The sequence below is a fragment of the Diceros bicornis genome, chromosome 31 (genome assembly GCF_020826845.1).
Source record: "Diceros bicornis minor isolate mBicDic1 chromosome 31, mDicBic1.mat.cur, whole genome shotgun sequence".
NCBI lineage: Eukaryota > Metazoa > Chordata > Mammalia > Perissodactyla > Rhinocerotidae > Diceros > Diceros bicornis.
The window spans coordinates 8,705,270-8,721,008 of NC_080770.1; the positions used below are offsets into that span (position 1 = coordinate 8,705,270).

The following is a 15,739-nucleotide window of genomic DNA, read 5'->3' on the forward strand; positions in this document are numbered from 1 at the left end:
TCGGGCCCCGCGCGCCCCCCCCCCTCCGCCCGCACTCACTGTCGGCTCCGCTGCGGCTGCGGCTGCGGCCCGGGCTTCCGAGCGGCCTCGCCGGTGCCGGCTGGGCCGCGGAGGCGGCAGCTGCGGCAGGGGCGGAGCGGGCGGCCGCCGGGGCTGGGACCCCCCCCCTCCCGCCGCCAGAAGCCCCCCTCCTCCGGCGTTTAACCCTTCCAGCGCCGCGCCTCCCTCGGTGCCGCGCCCTCGCCGCCGGCGCCGCCCCCGCCCCCAGCCTCCTACCTGCGGCCGCCCAGCCCCCCAGTCCCGGCCGGTCCCGGGAGGTGAGTGGCAGAGGAGCCCGAGAGGGGTCGCTGCAGGGTCGGGCCGGGAGTCTCAGACTGGAGCCCTGGTACTGCCCCGCCGGCCAGCCAGTGTGGCCAGCGGTATGGCCCCGGCTTGGACATCAGCCGGCTCACCTCCCCGGACAGGCGCCGGGCGAATCTCTCAGCATCTCCCAGGCCCACTGCTGGATCGAAAGGGCCCTCAGCTTCCCGCCCCTGGGGACAGCCTGGACCTTCGGCTCAGCACTTATGAGGGAGGAGACCCCGTGGGACAAAGGGGTGGAGGATCCCTTGAGGCAACCTGGAATTGGCCGATGTGGGGTTGGGACCCAGCTCTGGGAAGTCATGCTGGGGCACCTCCTGCCCCTGATCCTGTCTCCCCATCCTTGGTCTTCACGTCCATGCCCATCCCAGCATGGAGCTGGTGCCAGCACTCCCTCCCCCAGTGCCTGAAGAGCAGGGCCCTGGCCAGTCCTGAACTCACCCCTCCGCCCTTACCCACTTTACAACCCCATCTCTCCAAAGACCCTTCTCTTGCCTGGGCTCCTTAGCCCTAGGTGGGTGGTTTTGAGCTGCGCTCTAAGGCCGACCACCCCCCAAGTAGGGGGCCTAGACAGGTTACCAGTCTCTCTGGAGCCCGCTTACAGAAAAGGCATGATTAATTGTCACCTCAGGGTGTGGTTCTAAGCATTAAAGAGGTTGGTATTTGTAAATGCTCAAAACAGAGCCTGGCACCCACAATAAAGGGCCCCACAATGTTAGCAATTTTCCTTTCCAGCTGATTCTTAGTCTCAGATGCCCGCTCTAGAAGCTCTGAAGGCCTGGTGTCCAGGATAGTTCCAAGTGAAGGGTTTCAAGACAGGCTCCGTGCTAGGCCCCAGGCACTCCGAGGAGCTGGGACAGCCAGGTATGTGGGCAGGAGACAGATCCTCTGATCAAGGACTCCCAGCCACCAGACAGATCTGCCAGGGCTATGTCAGAAGGTGGTGACTGTGCTATTAGGGGCCTCCAGGACCACCAGACTGTGTGGGGGCAACCCCCCATCTGACCAAATCCACACCTGGTAGGGAGATGGGGGCTGCTCAGCCCCCGGCCAGCTCCTCATCCACAGGCCCTGGACCAGACCCTGGCCCGGAAGGCCAGGCTGGACGTGAAGACAGGGAAACAGGGTCTCCAGAAATCCCAATCCACGGGGGGTGGGATGCGTAATAGCCACATAACCACAGGGCCACGGTACCCAAAGGGGGGCACATGGTTCCCTGACCTGGAAATGGAAGGCTTCCTAAAGGAGGTGACATTTGGAGCAGGTCTTGAGGAAAGAGTAGCAATTGTTCAACCAGGGAGGGACTGGAGGGGGCGCAGGGCTCTTCCTTCCCCTGAGAAGGCAGGCTCCTCCCTCTCCCTGCCCAGCAGCCCCCTTCAAGGGCAGGTGTCTGATCAGCCTTCAGCTAAACAGGTGACGAAGCAAGGAACACACAGCGGACAACCGACAGACAGTGAATGGACGCGGGGCACAGACACTGTTTATTGAGTGGCAGGTGCAGGAGAGGTCGCTGGCTCCAGTGTAGAAGCGGAGGCAGCAGGTCATGCCAAGGCGCTGTGGGCATCTGGCAACCAGGGCCATGCCTCCCATCCTAGGGGACGGCATAAGCTCACTACAACAAGAGTAGCAAGCAGCCGGCCAGGGGAAGAGGCAGCCACAGCCCCCAGGATCCTGGGCAAGAAGCGGCAGGTGAACTTGGCACAGGGGCCTGGGGTAGGAGGACTGGGGTCTGGGTGTTCTGGGGGGAAACAGAAGGGGATCACGTCTGTGGGGTGGAGTAGAGACTGTGGTGGTGGCCGCCTGGTCCCAGCACCTGGGAGAAGAGCAGAGGAGTGGTCCGCGTCTGGCTGCCCCCGCACCAGCCTGGCTCCCGCCCGATGGCGCCGTACCAGCTGCCGGAGCCTAGGCTGCCTGACATGCTGCAGGCAGAGAAACACCGTCAGTCCCAGGGCAGTGACCAGGGCCACATTCACAAGAGCTGGGGGAGGGAGAGAGCCTCAGAACAGAAACCAATGACCGAGACCTCCAGGATGCAAACTGCATCTCGGGGCGAGAGATGGAGACCTCATCTAGTACAGACGGGAATCAAAGAGCACGGCGGGCCAGGCAGGTGGATGGGTGGCAAGACCCAGGACTAGGTCCCCATAGCTTGATGGAGCAAGCCGGGAGCCCAGGGGTCTGAGGCAGGGCCGGGGCTCCTACCTGGTGCTCTCGCCCCGGCTGTGCTCCCAGGAGCAGCCCTCGTCCTCGCAGTGCCCAGCCCGGTCGAAGAAGTAGGAACGGGAGCCAAAGACCTGCCCGTTGAGGATGCGGCTGGTGCTCTGGGGAGGAAGCCACCATTGATGCTTTCTCCTGCCCTCACTGGCCTCCCACAAACCCTTTAGACCCCAGCCCAGGATTCCATGTCCACCCCTCTCCACAGCCCTCACCAGGTCCTGCGGGGGCCGGTGTACCCGGAAGAAGCCCACCAGCAGTGTGGTGGGCAGCAGCTCCCACACAAAGAGGATGAGGCCAAACACCAGGTAGCCCTTGTTCCCCAGGTCATTCACCAGGTCCGCCTGTGGGAAGGCAGGGGCTTGTGTCAGTCCGCAGTCGTGCTATGGGGCACCCAGATAGGGCCCAGGCCAGCTGGGGACCAGGAGCCACAGCTACTAAGGAGGCGGCAGACGTGCCGAATGCCCACCTGGTCGGAGACGTTGTACCAGTCGTAATCAAAGGCATCCAGCCGGCTCCGGGGGGCCAAGGCCAGGGCCGCCAGGTTGTAGCAGGCCCGGCTGGCATAGAGCAGGACCATGGCGCCACCCATCACGGCTGCCTGGCACACACTGGTCCCCTGGCACAGATGACAACAGGGAGGGGAGGCTCTAGCTTCCTCTCTACCCTGAAGACCACTGCCCAAAGACCCCCAAAGGATACCCAGGCATCAGGGCTTGTGGCCCTACCTTGGCCTCCAGGTAGATGCTGGTGGAGGGGGCCCGCCGGGCGACAAGGCAGAGGCAGGCGGCCAGAGAGAGCGCGCAGATGACAAAGAGGGAGTCGCTCACCAGGACTCGCACCAGCAGGAGGGCCCAGGGCTGTGCCCGGCGCCGGCGGGACAGCACGGCACACAGCACATTCACCAGCAGAAAGAGCAGCGAGGCCCCCACGAAGGCCCCTCGGACGGCCAGCCTGCGGCCCACAGCACAGTCAGCCCCAGCCCTGGGCGCTCAATCACCCCACCTCCCACAGAAGACCCTGGTCAGTCAGAACCAATCCAGACCAATCCAGTCCGAAGACTGCCCCTCCAGTTTTAGATGGGGAAACTGAGACCCAAAGAGATCAGATGGTGACCGACAGCTGTGGTCGAGTGGAGAGAGCACCGGACTGAGAGTCAGAAGTCTGGGTTTCAGCCCTGGCTCTGCTCTCTGCCAGGTCTACGACCTTGAACATGCTGCTTTACCTTGCAGGCCCTCAGTTTCTACATCTCTCAAATGGCGATAGTAAGAGCCTCAGGGGTAAGTTGTAAAAATTAAAGATGTTTGTGAAAGCTCGTCATAAACTGGAAGACGTTATACAAATGACAGGATATCGCCACGCAAGGTCACCCAGAAGTGCAGTCTGGCTTGGGCTGAAGCCTCCCACTCTTCCTCCATCATGGGTGACACTGGTACCCTCTCCCCTCACTCACGACTGTTTCTATTATAATTTTTCTTGACCTATGCTACGCCTCTGCTCAGCCATCCACCCCAGGAGCCCTACTTTTCCAAGCTTTTTCACAAACACTCCTGGGGTGGTCCTTGCCTCAGCCCTGCAAGGGAGGAAGGAATGGACACCGGGCTGCTCCCTGGCCTGAGGGCTGAGCCCACCAGTGTCCCGAGTACTCACAAGCCTCGGCTCATCTCTGGCCGACGCTTCGCCTTGGCCTTGAACACCACCTGGGAGCAGAGACGCCCATCATTCCTTTGGGCCTCTGGGGCTTGCCCCACCACCACCCACCCCCACCCGGGACCACAGTTACCTGGGCAAAGTAGAGGTTCATGAGGGTCAGCGTGAAGAACTGCAGGCAGACAGGGCAGCAGTAGAGAAGCCAGAAGGGGAGAGGCCCCAGGCGGTTGGCACGGGGGGTGTCTCGGAAGTAGAAGGAGAAGAGGGTGGTACGCAAGGCAGCCCAAAGCAAACAGAGTGCCAGGAACACCGTCTGGTAGCTGAGACGCTTGTGCCCATAGAGCAGCACCAGCCAGAGCTGGGCATAGACGGAGAAGAAGAGAAGGGCGTACAGCGTGGTGTAGGCCGCGGTCAGCCCCAGGGTCACAGCAGGTGGCAGGGCAGGCACCAGCCCAGCAGCAGGCACCGGGCCAGATAGGTTACTCTCCATGTCAGGGAGGGAGGCCTGAATCCCGGAGACAGAGATGGAGGGGCTGGCAGGGGGCCAGGGAAATAAATACGGAGGGGTGGGAGCTGCAGGGTACAGAGATGGAGATGGGGCGCTCGCGAGGAAAGAAGTTGCGGCTCACCAGGCCCTTCCCCCTCCACAGAGGGGCCCTCGCCCTTGCAGCGGGGCACGGGCAGCCTGGAGCCTGCGCCCCTCACTCGGGGCGTGGAAGGGCAGTCTCTCCTCTCCAGGGTAGAGGAGGTGGGTGGGGGGTGTCTCCCCTGCACCACCCCAGAGCCGGGGTAGGGGACTGCAGAGGCTGAAGGAGAGAGGTCCCTGGCCTTGGTCGCTCGAGTCGTCCCGGCAGGAGGGGGAGAGCCGGCCGATGCCCGTGGGCTCAGGGCAGCGGCCGCTGCGGGGGGCGTTCAACGCCCGGCTCTCCCCCTCCCCAAACTGGGGAGATCTCTCCCCTCCAATGATCCGGATGGGGAGGGCCTCTGCCTTCCGTCCTCGGGATTCCGGACGCTGCCTCCACCCCACCCCCACTGCGTCCACCCTCCAGCCGCGGGGGACCCGAGGAGGCGGACGCCGGGTCCTCAGGCCGCCGCTGGGGGAGCCGGCTCCGGTCGCTGGGACCCGGGGCTCCAGCTCCCCGGCTCCCGCTGCTCCGCCCCCTCCTGCGCCTGCGCGGGCGCCGGTCGCTACGCAAATTGCGCAGGGTCTGGCCCGGGCTCCGCAGTCCGGCGCCGCGCCCGGCGCGGAGCCGTTTGAGAATTGGCGCAGCTGCGCCGCCGGCGGACGCCAGGGGTTACGAGAGGCTGCAGGCGGCCGAGACGCTGGGGCCGCGCCGCATCCGGCGGGCGCCTGGGGGGGCCGTGCCCGGGGCCACCGGCCCTTGCTTGTTTGAGGGGCCGCCAGTTCCCATGCTTCTCTTCCCCATAGCCAAGCCGAGATCGCTCCGCCCGGCTGAGGGCGGCAACGACTTCCCCTCACCCGGTTCCTGAAGGAAACTTCCGCCCACAGCCAAGATGGCCTCCGGGCCCCGCCCCCTGGGCCTCACCCGCTGTCCCCGCTGTCCCCAAGCGGCCCGCCGCCCCACGCCCTGGCCGGCAGCGGCTCCCGCTCACCTGGGCGGCCGCCTGCCAGGCGCGAAGACCCCGCGAGTCCTACGGTCACCCTCCCAGGGGGCCCTGTCCGCTCTCCTGCGCCGGGGCAGCCATCCCGCCAGGCAGGAGACTGCTCGCTTATCTCGAGCGCTCCCGCGATGGCGCGGGGAGTGGTGCCCGATGCGGGCGCTGCGAGGTTTCCACTGTGGGGAGGAGGAGGGCGCGGGACTTCCCGACCCGGCCACCCATCCAGACGGGGCAGTGACAACAGCGACGACAGTTGCAGCCGGCGGCCAAGCTTCAATGACGGCTTTGCAAAGTGCTTTCACACACGGTTTACAATGATCAGTGGCTCCTGAGGGAGGTGTCATTATCCCCATTCTACAGGGGTAGGAACTGAGGCCAGAGGGGCGGAAGGACTTGTCACCAGAAGCTGGTCTCCAGGTTCCCGGTGGGGACCCCAGAGAATCCCTCCTCTGCTCCCACACACGCCCAGGGCACGAGAAAGCCGGGAGCCGAGCGTCCGGAGACGAGGAGTGGACCCAGGCAGGAAGGCGGGCGGCGGAGAGCGGGTCCGGCGGGGGGGGCGGGGCCGGGCCGGGAGCGGCCCCGCCTCCTGGCCCGCCCTAGTGACATATCGAGAGCTGATTGGGCCGGGTCTGTGACAGTTTCCGTTGCCCAGGCAACTCGGGCTGGGCTCCCTCAGTACTAGAGGGAGGCGGCGGCGGCGGCGGTGGCGGGCTCGGGTCAAGGGCCTCCAGATCGGGCTTGGGGTGAGACCTGGGTGCCGTCACCACGGGCGGGTCAGGCCGGGGCCTGGGTAGGGGCCTGGGGCTGCTCCACCGCTCCAGGGCTCCCCGAGGAGATTTGGGTCCTGGGTGGACAATCTGAGCTTCCTGCCCGGCCCACACTCAGTGGACAGATGGGGGCCTGGGAGGCAGGGCAGACCTGGGGCTCTAAGGTGGGAGAGGGGGTCAGGGGTGCCTACCCTTACCCCCCCACCTCCCCCGCCGGCCACCGTTTGCCCCTAGCCACGCACCATCTTGCCCCTACAGCCCAGAGCATGTTCCAGATCCCAGAGTTTGAGCAGAGTGAGCAAGAAGACTCCAGCCCTGCAGATAGGGGCCTGGGCCCCAGCCCCACGGGGGACCGGCCCTCAGGCCTGGTCAGGCACCAGCGCACGGCCCCAGGCCTCCTGGGGGAAGCCGGTCACCAGCAGGAGCAGCCGGCCAGCAGCAGCCACCATGGAGGTAGGCACACCCCCTTGCCCCCAGCCCAGGACCTCCTGCACCCCAGCCGCATCCACACTCATAGGGTGGCTTTGAGTAAGTCCCTAACCTCTGTGCGCCTCTGTTTCCTCTGCTGTAAAACAGAGAAATTAATCACCACCATTGTAGGGCTGTTGGGATGAATAGCAGGAGTATACAGGAAGCACTTAATTATAGTGCTGGTGCTTAATGAATGCTCAAAGAATGTAGCTGTTAGGACCAGGACAGAAATCTGAGAGGCAGGCAGGGAGCCAGAAAAGGGAAGTTACTTGCCTAAGGTCACACTTGCTTGGCATTTCCTTTCGTAAGAAGCGGGGCTGGAAGGCTCCATCAGCGCTCTGCCCCAGGCTGCGTGCTTTCTCTGGGATGGGCCTTCTAGTCCCCAGGTATGTTCCTTCCCGCCCTGTGGTCACACCCACACCGGGGCTATCCTTGCCCGTTGCCAGGGGCAGGTGACCTCAAGAGGCAGACAGCCCGCCCGGTCAGTGGGTTACTGTAGGGGTGGGGAAGCACAGGCCTCCCTCCACGCCCACTGAGGGCGGCCCAGCGCCGAGAGATGGGAGGACGGGCACAGGAGGGCAGTGGCCATTTCTCAGTGGTCCCACCTTCTCAGTGCCCAGCACTGGCCTTGGCACCTGGAACAACCACAGAGATCTGAAAACAAAAATCACATCCCTCGCGTGCTGAAACCTACATGACCCCTTTCATTTTCGGGAGCAAGAAGGCTTACTAAAGCCTCCTCCCCAGCCCTCCGCCACACGCCCTGTCAGACGGAACTCCACCGGCTTTAACTTCCAGATCTTTGCACTTGCTGTTTTTCTGCTTGAAAAAGCTTTCCACCTCCCACCTGGCTGTTCCTCCCCATCCTCTGTATCAAGTGCTTAATAGGTGCCACGTAGTCTCCCAGCTTCCAGGGGTACATCAGTGACAGATGAGATAAAAATCCTTGCCCTCGTGGAGCCTACCCTGTCCTGGGGTTAGGGGAGGCAAGCCATAAACAAGAAGAAAATGATAGAGTGCATTAGAAGATGACAGCCGGGGGCAGTGCGCCAAACAGTCTTGCCTGTCTCTTTTGAATTCGGAGTACCGGGCCTGGGGGAGTGACTTCAGCTGAGGTGGTCAGGGTTGCCTCGGTAAGAGGCAACGTTCGAGCAAAGGCTGGAAGGGATGAGGGGTGAGCCACGCAGGTATCTGTGGGGCGGGAAGGGTGCATGCAAAGGCCCTGGGGGCAGGATTCACCGGTCCAGGCCAGTGAGGGGAGGGGCTGGGAGCTGGAGATGCATCGAGTTAATGGAGGGGGAGGGGCAGCCAGGCAAGGCTTTGAAGGCCAAGGTAAGGACTTTGGCTTTACTTTGAGTGAAAACATGGGAGGGCTTTGAGCAGCTGCGGGGTGATCTGATTTTGGCATCAAGAGAATCCCCAGGGCCCCTGTGTTGAGTCTGCAATGGGCAAAAGCAGCAGTGGGGCCGCAGCCTGCGCCCGAGTCCCTGCGAGGGAGGATGGTGGCTTGTGCCAGGGCGGTGGCATTGCAAGTGGTAAGTAGCTGGACTCGGGGTTTATTCTGAAGGTAGAGCAGGATTTGCTGCCGGACTGGATGTGAGGGTGAGGGAAAGAGGAGTCGAGGATGCTGCGAGGAATCTGGCCTGGACGCCTGGAAGGACGGGCTTGCTCCTGAGATGGAACTGAGATATGGGGGGACAATCAGGAGCCCAGCTGGGCCAGGTCAGCTTAGAGGTGCCTTTTTGGCATCCAGGTGGAGATTTCTAGTAGGGATGGGTCCAGGCAGGATTCGTGCACGTGGGAGTTGTTAGTCACCGACGGCCTGTTCTGTGAGGCCCAGGGAGCCAGTGTGGACAGGAGGGGACCTGGACTGAGCCGGGGGCTCCAGCCTTCAGAGGGCAGCAGAAGAGGAGGAGCCGGCCCTGGGGACTGAGAAGGAGGGAGCAGCGGGGTGGGAGGGAAACCCAGAGCATGCAGGGCCCAGGGAGGCGTATGGGGCTCGTAAGGAGTGGGGCTCTGGACCCACGATGCTCCTGGGAGGGCCGCTCACTGGAGGAGGGCTGGGAATGGGGCGCTGACGTTGACAACTTGGGGCCACCGCAATGGTGGGGAGGCGGCGGAAGGCTGACCTCAGTGGGGAGGGACAATGGGAAGAGAGCTGGAGACAGGAGAGAGCCCGCTCTCAGCAGCTGTCCTCCGGTATCGAGGAGCCAAGGGGTGGGCGGCAGCTGAAGGCCCGAGGCGAGGCAAGGAAGTGTTGTGTTTTTTTTTTTAAGATAGAAAGGGAAAAGAAAATAACATGTTTATAAGCTGATGGGAGTAATCCAGGAGCGAGGGAAATACGGGATGTTGCAGGAGAGAGGGGAGACTTGCCGGAGAGATGTCCTTGAGTGGGAGACGGGGGTCTGCTGCCCAGCAGAGGGGCAGCTCAGCTAAGAGCAGGGCAGTGGACATGGGCGGTATATACCTCGTGGAAACTAGACGTTTCTCTTGTGGGTGCTTTCAATTTCTCAGTAAAAGGTCACAGGCCAGGAGCGAGAGTGGGGCAAGGGTTGGGGGCTGAGGGGAGAGAGGAGCAGTTTTGAAGTGGTTGCCGTCCTGACAGGCAGGAGGTGGTGGTGAGCCCGTGGGAGGCCTGGGATGGAGTTATTGATGTGACAGGCCCAGGTCCTGCCCGCGGGAAAGAGGAGGAGGGGAGGGGAGGGGAGGGGGGCGAGGGCAAGGAAGGAAAGGCTAGGAGGTGGGAGGGACCACTCTGGTCCATGAATGAAGTGAGACAGGAGGGGTGATGGACAGAGTGCTCCTGCACAAACTGGGGGCGCCACCTGGGCAGGGGGGCACCTGAGGCATGGAGTGGGGGATGGCACACCCAACAAACTAGATTCAGTGGGGGGGAGAGTGATCTGAAGAGCAGTAAGGAGCCCAGGGGACATCTACCCCAGCTCCAGACCCAGCCGTGGGGAGGGCTGCAGGAGAGAAGAAAGCCACTGTTTGAGAGGACCACACAGGACTTCTTAAACTTTTGACTTAGTTTTCAGTGTCTAAAAAGCAAGTGATTTTTCCATAAAAGATCCACAAGTGCCAATGACCTGCCAGAGCCACAGGGCCACTGCCCCCTCCGGGTGGGCAGGTTCCCGTCATTCTTCATCTTCCCTGCCACCTGGCCCCTGCTGGATGGACTGTAAGGGTTCCCAGGGCAGGGACTGTGGCCAGGTTGAGCTTGAGCAGGTTAGTTAACTCACCCTGCCTCAGTTTTCTTATCTGTAAAATGGGCATAGAACTAGTCCCACCTCACAGGGTCATAGTGAGGATCTGCTGAGTTAATACAGGAACAGTGCCTGGCACAGGGGAGTCTTTGCGGTTCTTACTATTATTGCGATTGTTGTTGTTATTGTTACTATGCATTGTCCCAGGCTCTGAGCAGTCCTGGGGACTGCCATTGATTCAGTGGGGACAGAGACGTGAATAACCAGTGCCCTCCTGATGGCAGACATGTGAAGTATAGGTTAGAACCAGAATGTAAGGGCCTTGCAGGCCATGCCAAGGAGTTTGGGCTTTATCTCATAGGCGATGGGGAGCCATTGAAGGTTTCAGGCAGAGGACAGACAGACACAGTCAGGTTTAGAGCAGCGTTTGGCAAACCACAGCCACAAGCTAAATCCCTCTTCTTTTGTACAGCCCATGAGCTAAGAATGGTTTTGACATTTTTAAATAGTTGACAAAAATCCAAAGAACATTATTTCATAACAAATGAAAATTATATGAAATTCCGATTTTAGTGTCCCTAAATACAATTTTAGTGGAATATAGCAACACACAGTCATTTCTGTCTTGTTTATGGCTTCTTTCAAGCTATGACCACAAAGTTGAGTGACTATGGCAGAGACTTTGCGGCCTGCAGTGCCCAAAATATTTACTGTGTGGCCCTTTACAGAAAACATTCGCCAGCCCCACTTTAGAGTGTTTTCTGATCTCGTCAGCTCTGGGCAAGGTGGAGTATGTCCTTTGCAGGCCAGTAAGGGGCTTTTGTACCCCAAATGGCTTTAGGGTACACGGGGAGTCTGGGCCGAGGCCTGCAGGTGCCGGAAGCTGACAGCAGCCCGGCCTGCTTGGGGTGGTGGGGCACCACACAGCCGCCATGCTGCTCTGCCTGCAGGTGACAAGCAGTGTGAACACCTGCACGTGGTACAGCAGGACCCAAACCTGGCCCTGCCTGACAGCAAAGCATCACTGCCTCGAATTGTCTGGAACACCACCATTTTAATGAAGTGTGCAAGGATGGTCACAGGAGCGTGACCATGGATGTGTCCAGCCCCACCCACTTACCCAGAAGCCCAGTGGGTAGAGAACGTAAAGCTTTGCTAGGGCTTGGGGCGCCTCCAGCCCCTCCCACTCCCCCACCCACCCCAGCCCCAGGCGGCTCTCTGGGAGGGTGGTGTGAGTGGGCAGGCCTGGGCACCCACCTATGCTCACACCCAGACAGGCCACGCCCCCTCCCTGCCCCTCCGCAGAGCAGGAGAGGCCACCTGTGCCCTGCCCAGGGGCCCGTTGGGGTGAGAGCTGACCGAGGGTGGGTTGGTTCAGGGCGGGCGTGTCTGCCTCCCCCAGGGAGTTCACAGAAAATCCCTCAGGTTTTTTCCAGTAAATAAGACACTTTTAAAAGTTCAGTTTACACAAATGAGTGTCATTTAGACAATGGCTAGCTTGGCATCACTAAATCCATGGCTTTGGTGAAAATCCCCCACCCCATAGGATAGGCTCCTGGTAGAGCTGGCACTCACAGAAGGCCCAGGGGCGCCTTCCCCACCCTGGGCCCCCAAGGTGGCCCATGGTGTTGCTGGGGGGGACGCCTGGGGCATGGGAGTTAAGCACACAGGCCCTGGAGCCAGACTGGTGGAGCTCTGCCGCCTGCTAGCTGTGTGACCTTGGGCAAGTTACTTGCCCTCTCTGTGCTTTAGTTTTCTCAGCCTCCTTCACAGGGTGTGATGAGGACGTAATGAATTAATACATGGGAAGCACGTCCAACCTGACACAGGGGGTGCTCTTCTGCCTGTTCTGATTCCTGGGCGATGGGGCAGTGTCCAGACCAAATGCCCACCTGCAAGTCACCCACCTTCCAACTCCTGGGCCTTGCATCTGTCAAGTGCAGTGGTTGTGTGGATTCTTACAGCTAGAGAAGGAGAATATATAGGTGATAGTTCCTGAGTGCTTAAGTGCCTAGGAAGGGTGTGCCAGCTGTGTGACCTTGGGCAAGTTCCTCACCTCTCAGTGCCTCCATTTCCTCATCCATAAGACAGGGGAACTTGGCGTCCACCTCACTGAGAAGCTGAGAGGCTTCAGGATGTGAAAGGGGCAGAACAGGATGCGCTTCTTGTCTCATTTGTTCTCCTGGTGGTCCCGGGAGATGGGGGCTGCCCCCATTTCATAAAGGAAGACACTGACGCCCCAAGGGGCTAGCGAAAGGGCGCAAGGTCACGAGGCAGGACCGTGGTCAAGGTGAGGCCTGCCTAGCTACTGACCCCTGCCTCACCGCCCTCGCCCCACAGAACCGGAAAGTGCTCTGCAGACGGGCCTGTTCTCATCAGGGGTCTTTCTATTCCCAGCTCCTCCGACCCCCGTCCCCAATCCTGACTCCTGATTTAGCTGCCTGTTCCCCAACGTCAAAGGCTTCATAGTGTCCCTGCCTGACCCCAGGCCTGGGCTTCCATGAGCTCAGAACAGCCCGGCACTCTGACCACACGCTCTTAGCCCAGGCCTTTCGAGATCCAGCCCTCTCTTCCCTTCTTGGCTTTCTCAGCCGTGTATCTGGAGCTGGGACCCCTGGAGACCCTGCAGCCCCTGGAGCTGACCCCCAAGGCTCTGCGGAAGGTCCTCTGGGGGAGGACGAGGCACTGTCATCCCCCGGCTTAAACACCTGGCCTAAATCTTACTTCCTCCAAAATGCCGTCCCTGACGGCCGTGCCCGCGCGTGCATTTGCTCCGTGCCTGCCTTTCTTTCTATCACTAGCTCTGGGTCTGTGCTCCTGGGAATGGTCTTGGTTGGTCTAGATATGGGGGTGGGCTTGGCGGGAGTGGGGAGACAGCATGCAGTACACAGGTCAGACAAACTCAGAACACAGTGGAGGGGCCTCTGAATAGTGACCCATCATGCACTTCAGCTGACAGCCCTTTCACACTCTTTATTTTATGTGACCTTTACACACTCACTGGTAGTAAGGGCCAGGTTTACCCCCATAGAGGTGAGGGTACAGGCGCAGAGAGTCGAAGGGTAGTTGGACAAGGGAAGGGGGTAGCCCAATGGTCACCACTGGACTCTGGTCAACAGGCCTCTCGGGACTTCCAGCCGCAGAGCTGCACAGCTGTGCAACTCTTAATCTCTCTGAGCCTCTGTCTTCTCATCAGTAAAATGGAGGTGATGTTAGCATTCACCTCCCAGATGGTTAAGAGGATAATGAGGAAATGCCCAAGGTCTAGCACATACTGAGTGCTCCATAAATACTACCTAAAAAAGTCAACAGACCGTTGCCGCCGTTTTCTTCAAAGCAGGTGCAGGTACTGTGGGGGTGCAGACACCCGGCTGCCAGATTCTTGTTCTCCAGGGACCCACGGTCTCCTGCAGGCCACCAGAGTGAAACAAATGGGCCCCCACAGGTCACCTGCAGAGGGGAGTTCAGCCCTGCCTGGCTGGGGCGGGACACCTCCTCATCCGGGGGACACTTTCCTCTGCTGGAGAATGGAGACAATGAAAGAGCCAACCCCACGGGGGTGCTGGGAGGCCCCACGGTCTGGCACTAATAACTGTCATTACTATTTCTTATGCCCTTATTTTGTACCAGGCACAAAGGAAGGTCATTTTATACACTAAGGGCCTGGCCCATTATTGGGGCTCAATTAAGATTTGTGGGGTTAATGAGAAGTTAATTCGAATCTTCACAAAAGTCCCATGAGCTTCCCTCGATTTACACATGAGGGACGTGGGGCTCCGAGAGGTACCCCGTGATGGGCACACAGACACCAGCGGGCAGCGGAGCTGATGCCGCGGGCTGCGGCAGGGCCGGGGCGCAAGGGAGCTGAGATGCCCGCCGCCCCCACCCCCGACCCCCTCTGCAGGTGCTGGGGCTGTGGAGATCCGGAGTCGCCACAGCTCGTACCGCACAGGGACCGAGGAGGATGAAGGGATGGAGGAGGAGGAGCCCAGCCCCTTCCGGGGCCGCTCGCGCTCGGCGCCCCCCAACCTCTGGGCTGCACTACGCTATGGCCGCGAGCTCCGGAGGATGAGCGACGAGTTCCAGGGCTCCTTCCAGGTGAGCGCCGGCCCGGCGCGCCTGCCGGGACCTATACTCCTAGGTCACCTCCCACTGGGCTGTCCCTTCGTTCCCTCCCCTCCCAGCGGCTTGTCCCGCTCCGAGTCCCAGGGCATGCCGGGATCTGTAGTGCCAGGAACACTCCCCTCCGACCTGTCCCTTCCCGAGTCCCAGGGCATGCCGGGATCTGTAGTCCTGACCCTGGCCCAGAAGGCCGAAGCTCCTGGGGTCCCCAAATCCTGGCAGCACGAGGCATGCTAGTATCTGTGCTCCTGGCCGGCCCCTTTCGGGTACCCGGGTCCTTTGGCCTCAACTTCGGAACCACTTCTCTAATTGTCGAGTTGTGGTCCCATCTTCCAGATGCTCGGTCTTCGGCCCTGGCGCTAACATACAGGGTCCTAGGCGACCTCTCCCCCGTCCCCGGCGCGGAGTGTCTGGGGCCTAAGCAGGCGACCTGCGTGCTTAGGGAAGTGTCAGGAGTCCCCACGGGATAGGGCATGCGGTGGTCTTTATCTTCCCGGGATCTCACGTAGAGGTGGGATTCCAGAAGTGGAGGGCCCAAAAGAAGCTAACTTATTTAACCCTTTCCTCCTCCCACCCCGAAGGGACTTCCTCGCCCGAGGAGCGCGGGCATACCGACGCAGATGCAGCAAAGCCCCAGCTGGACGCGCGCCATCCAGTCCTGGTGGGATCGGAACTCGTGGAGAGGAGGCTCCGCCCCCTCCCAATGACCTCCCGCCGCCGCTGGCGGCCATCTTGGGTGTGGGCGGAAGTCTCTGCCGCAGGCCTTATGCAAAAGAGGGTCGAGTTTCGGAAGGAGGCGGTCTGACCCAGAGCGTGATTCCCTTCCGAGTGCGCGAGGACCACGGAGGGTCGGCCTCATCGGAAGCTTTTCCGCCCTCAGCCGCCGGAAGTGGCCGTGGCCCCGCCCCCGGCGCCGGGCTGCCCCAGGCGCCTGCGCCAAGTTGCGAGCCGGGTTAACCCTGACTTCACCAGAGCCCCTCCCTCCGCGGAGGCGCCACGGGCCGCTGCTCGCAGAAACGCGCTAATAAAGCCCGCGTCCGTGCCGCCCAGTCTCTGTCGTCGCCGGGGGCTGCGCGGACAGGGCGGCGCTGGCACCGACAGTTTCAAAGGGTGCCCCCTTTTTACACATAGGGGGAACTGAGGCTCATTTTGAGTGACTTGACCTGGGACCGAGACCAGGACGGGGGGCGGGGGACGGCGGCGAGCAGAGCCAGGGCGGCCGGGCCCCAGGGACCGCTGGGTCCTTATCTCTAATATGGTAATTGGGAGCCGCAGGCCGGCCGGCCGCCGGAATTCCGCGCTCTGCAAATGGTACTGCCGTCCCCC

General features: G+C 61.3%; 2 protein-coding genes across 6 annotated transcripts; one reads left to right on the forward strand and one right to left on the reverse strand.

Moving 5' to 3' along the window:
* Window positions 1–804: 804 nt before the first annotated feature.
* On the reverse strand, window positions 805–5,960 carry GPR137 (G protein-coupled receptor 137). Of its 4 annotated transcripts, none has more exons than XM_058526551.1 (8): window positions 5,839–5,960; window positions 4,358–4,729; window positions 4,225–4,274; window positions 3,303–3,528; window positions 3,044–3,193; window positions 2,790–2,918; window positions 2,563–2,681; window positions 1,565–2,173 (listed from the first exon to the last, which is right to left on the reverse strand). In XM_058526551.1, exons 2-8 carry the CDS (start codon window positions 4,712–4,714, stop codon window positions 1,762–1,764), a joined length of 1,443 nt encoding a protein of 480 aa, XP_058382534.1. In that variant the 5' UTR covers window positions 4,715–4,729; window positions 5,839–5,960; the 3' UTR covers window positions 1,565–1,761. The 4 variants fall into 4 exon arrangements, with proteins under 4 accessions (XP_058382537.1, XP_058382534.1, XP_058382533.1 ...); XM_058526550.1 differs by lacking the exon at window positions 5,839–5,960 and adding an exon at window positions 4,854–4,902; XM_058526552.1 differs by lacking the exon at window positions 5,839–5,960 and having other exon boundaries at window positions 2,029–2,279; window positions 4,358–5,572.
* Window positions 5,961–6,540: 580 nt separating this feature from the next.
* On the forward strand, window positions 6,541–15,592 carry BAD (BCL2 associated agonist of cell death). 2 transcript variants are annotated; one of them, XM_058526558.1, is made up of 4 exons: window positions 6,541–6,590; window positions 6,873–7,067; window positions 14,196–14,389; window positions 14,995–15,584. In XM_058526558.1, exons 2-4 carry the CDS (start codon window positions 6,881–6,883, stop codon window positions 15,118–15,120), a joined length of 507 nt encoding a protein of 168 aa, XP_058382541.1. In that variant the 5' UTR covers window positions 6,541–6,590; window positions 6,873–6,880; the 3' UTR covers window positions 15,121–15,584. The 2 variants fall into 2 exon arrangements, with proteins under 2 accessions (XP_058382541.1, XP_058382542.1); XM_058526559.1 differs by lacking the exons at window positions 6,541–6,590; window positions 6,873–7,067 and adding an exon at window positions 8,450–8,620 and having other exon boundaries at window positions 14,995–15,592.
* The last annotated feature ends 147 nt before the right edge of the window (window positions 15,593–15,739 follow it).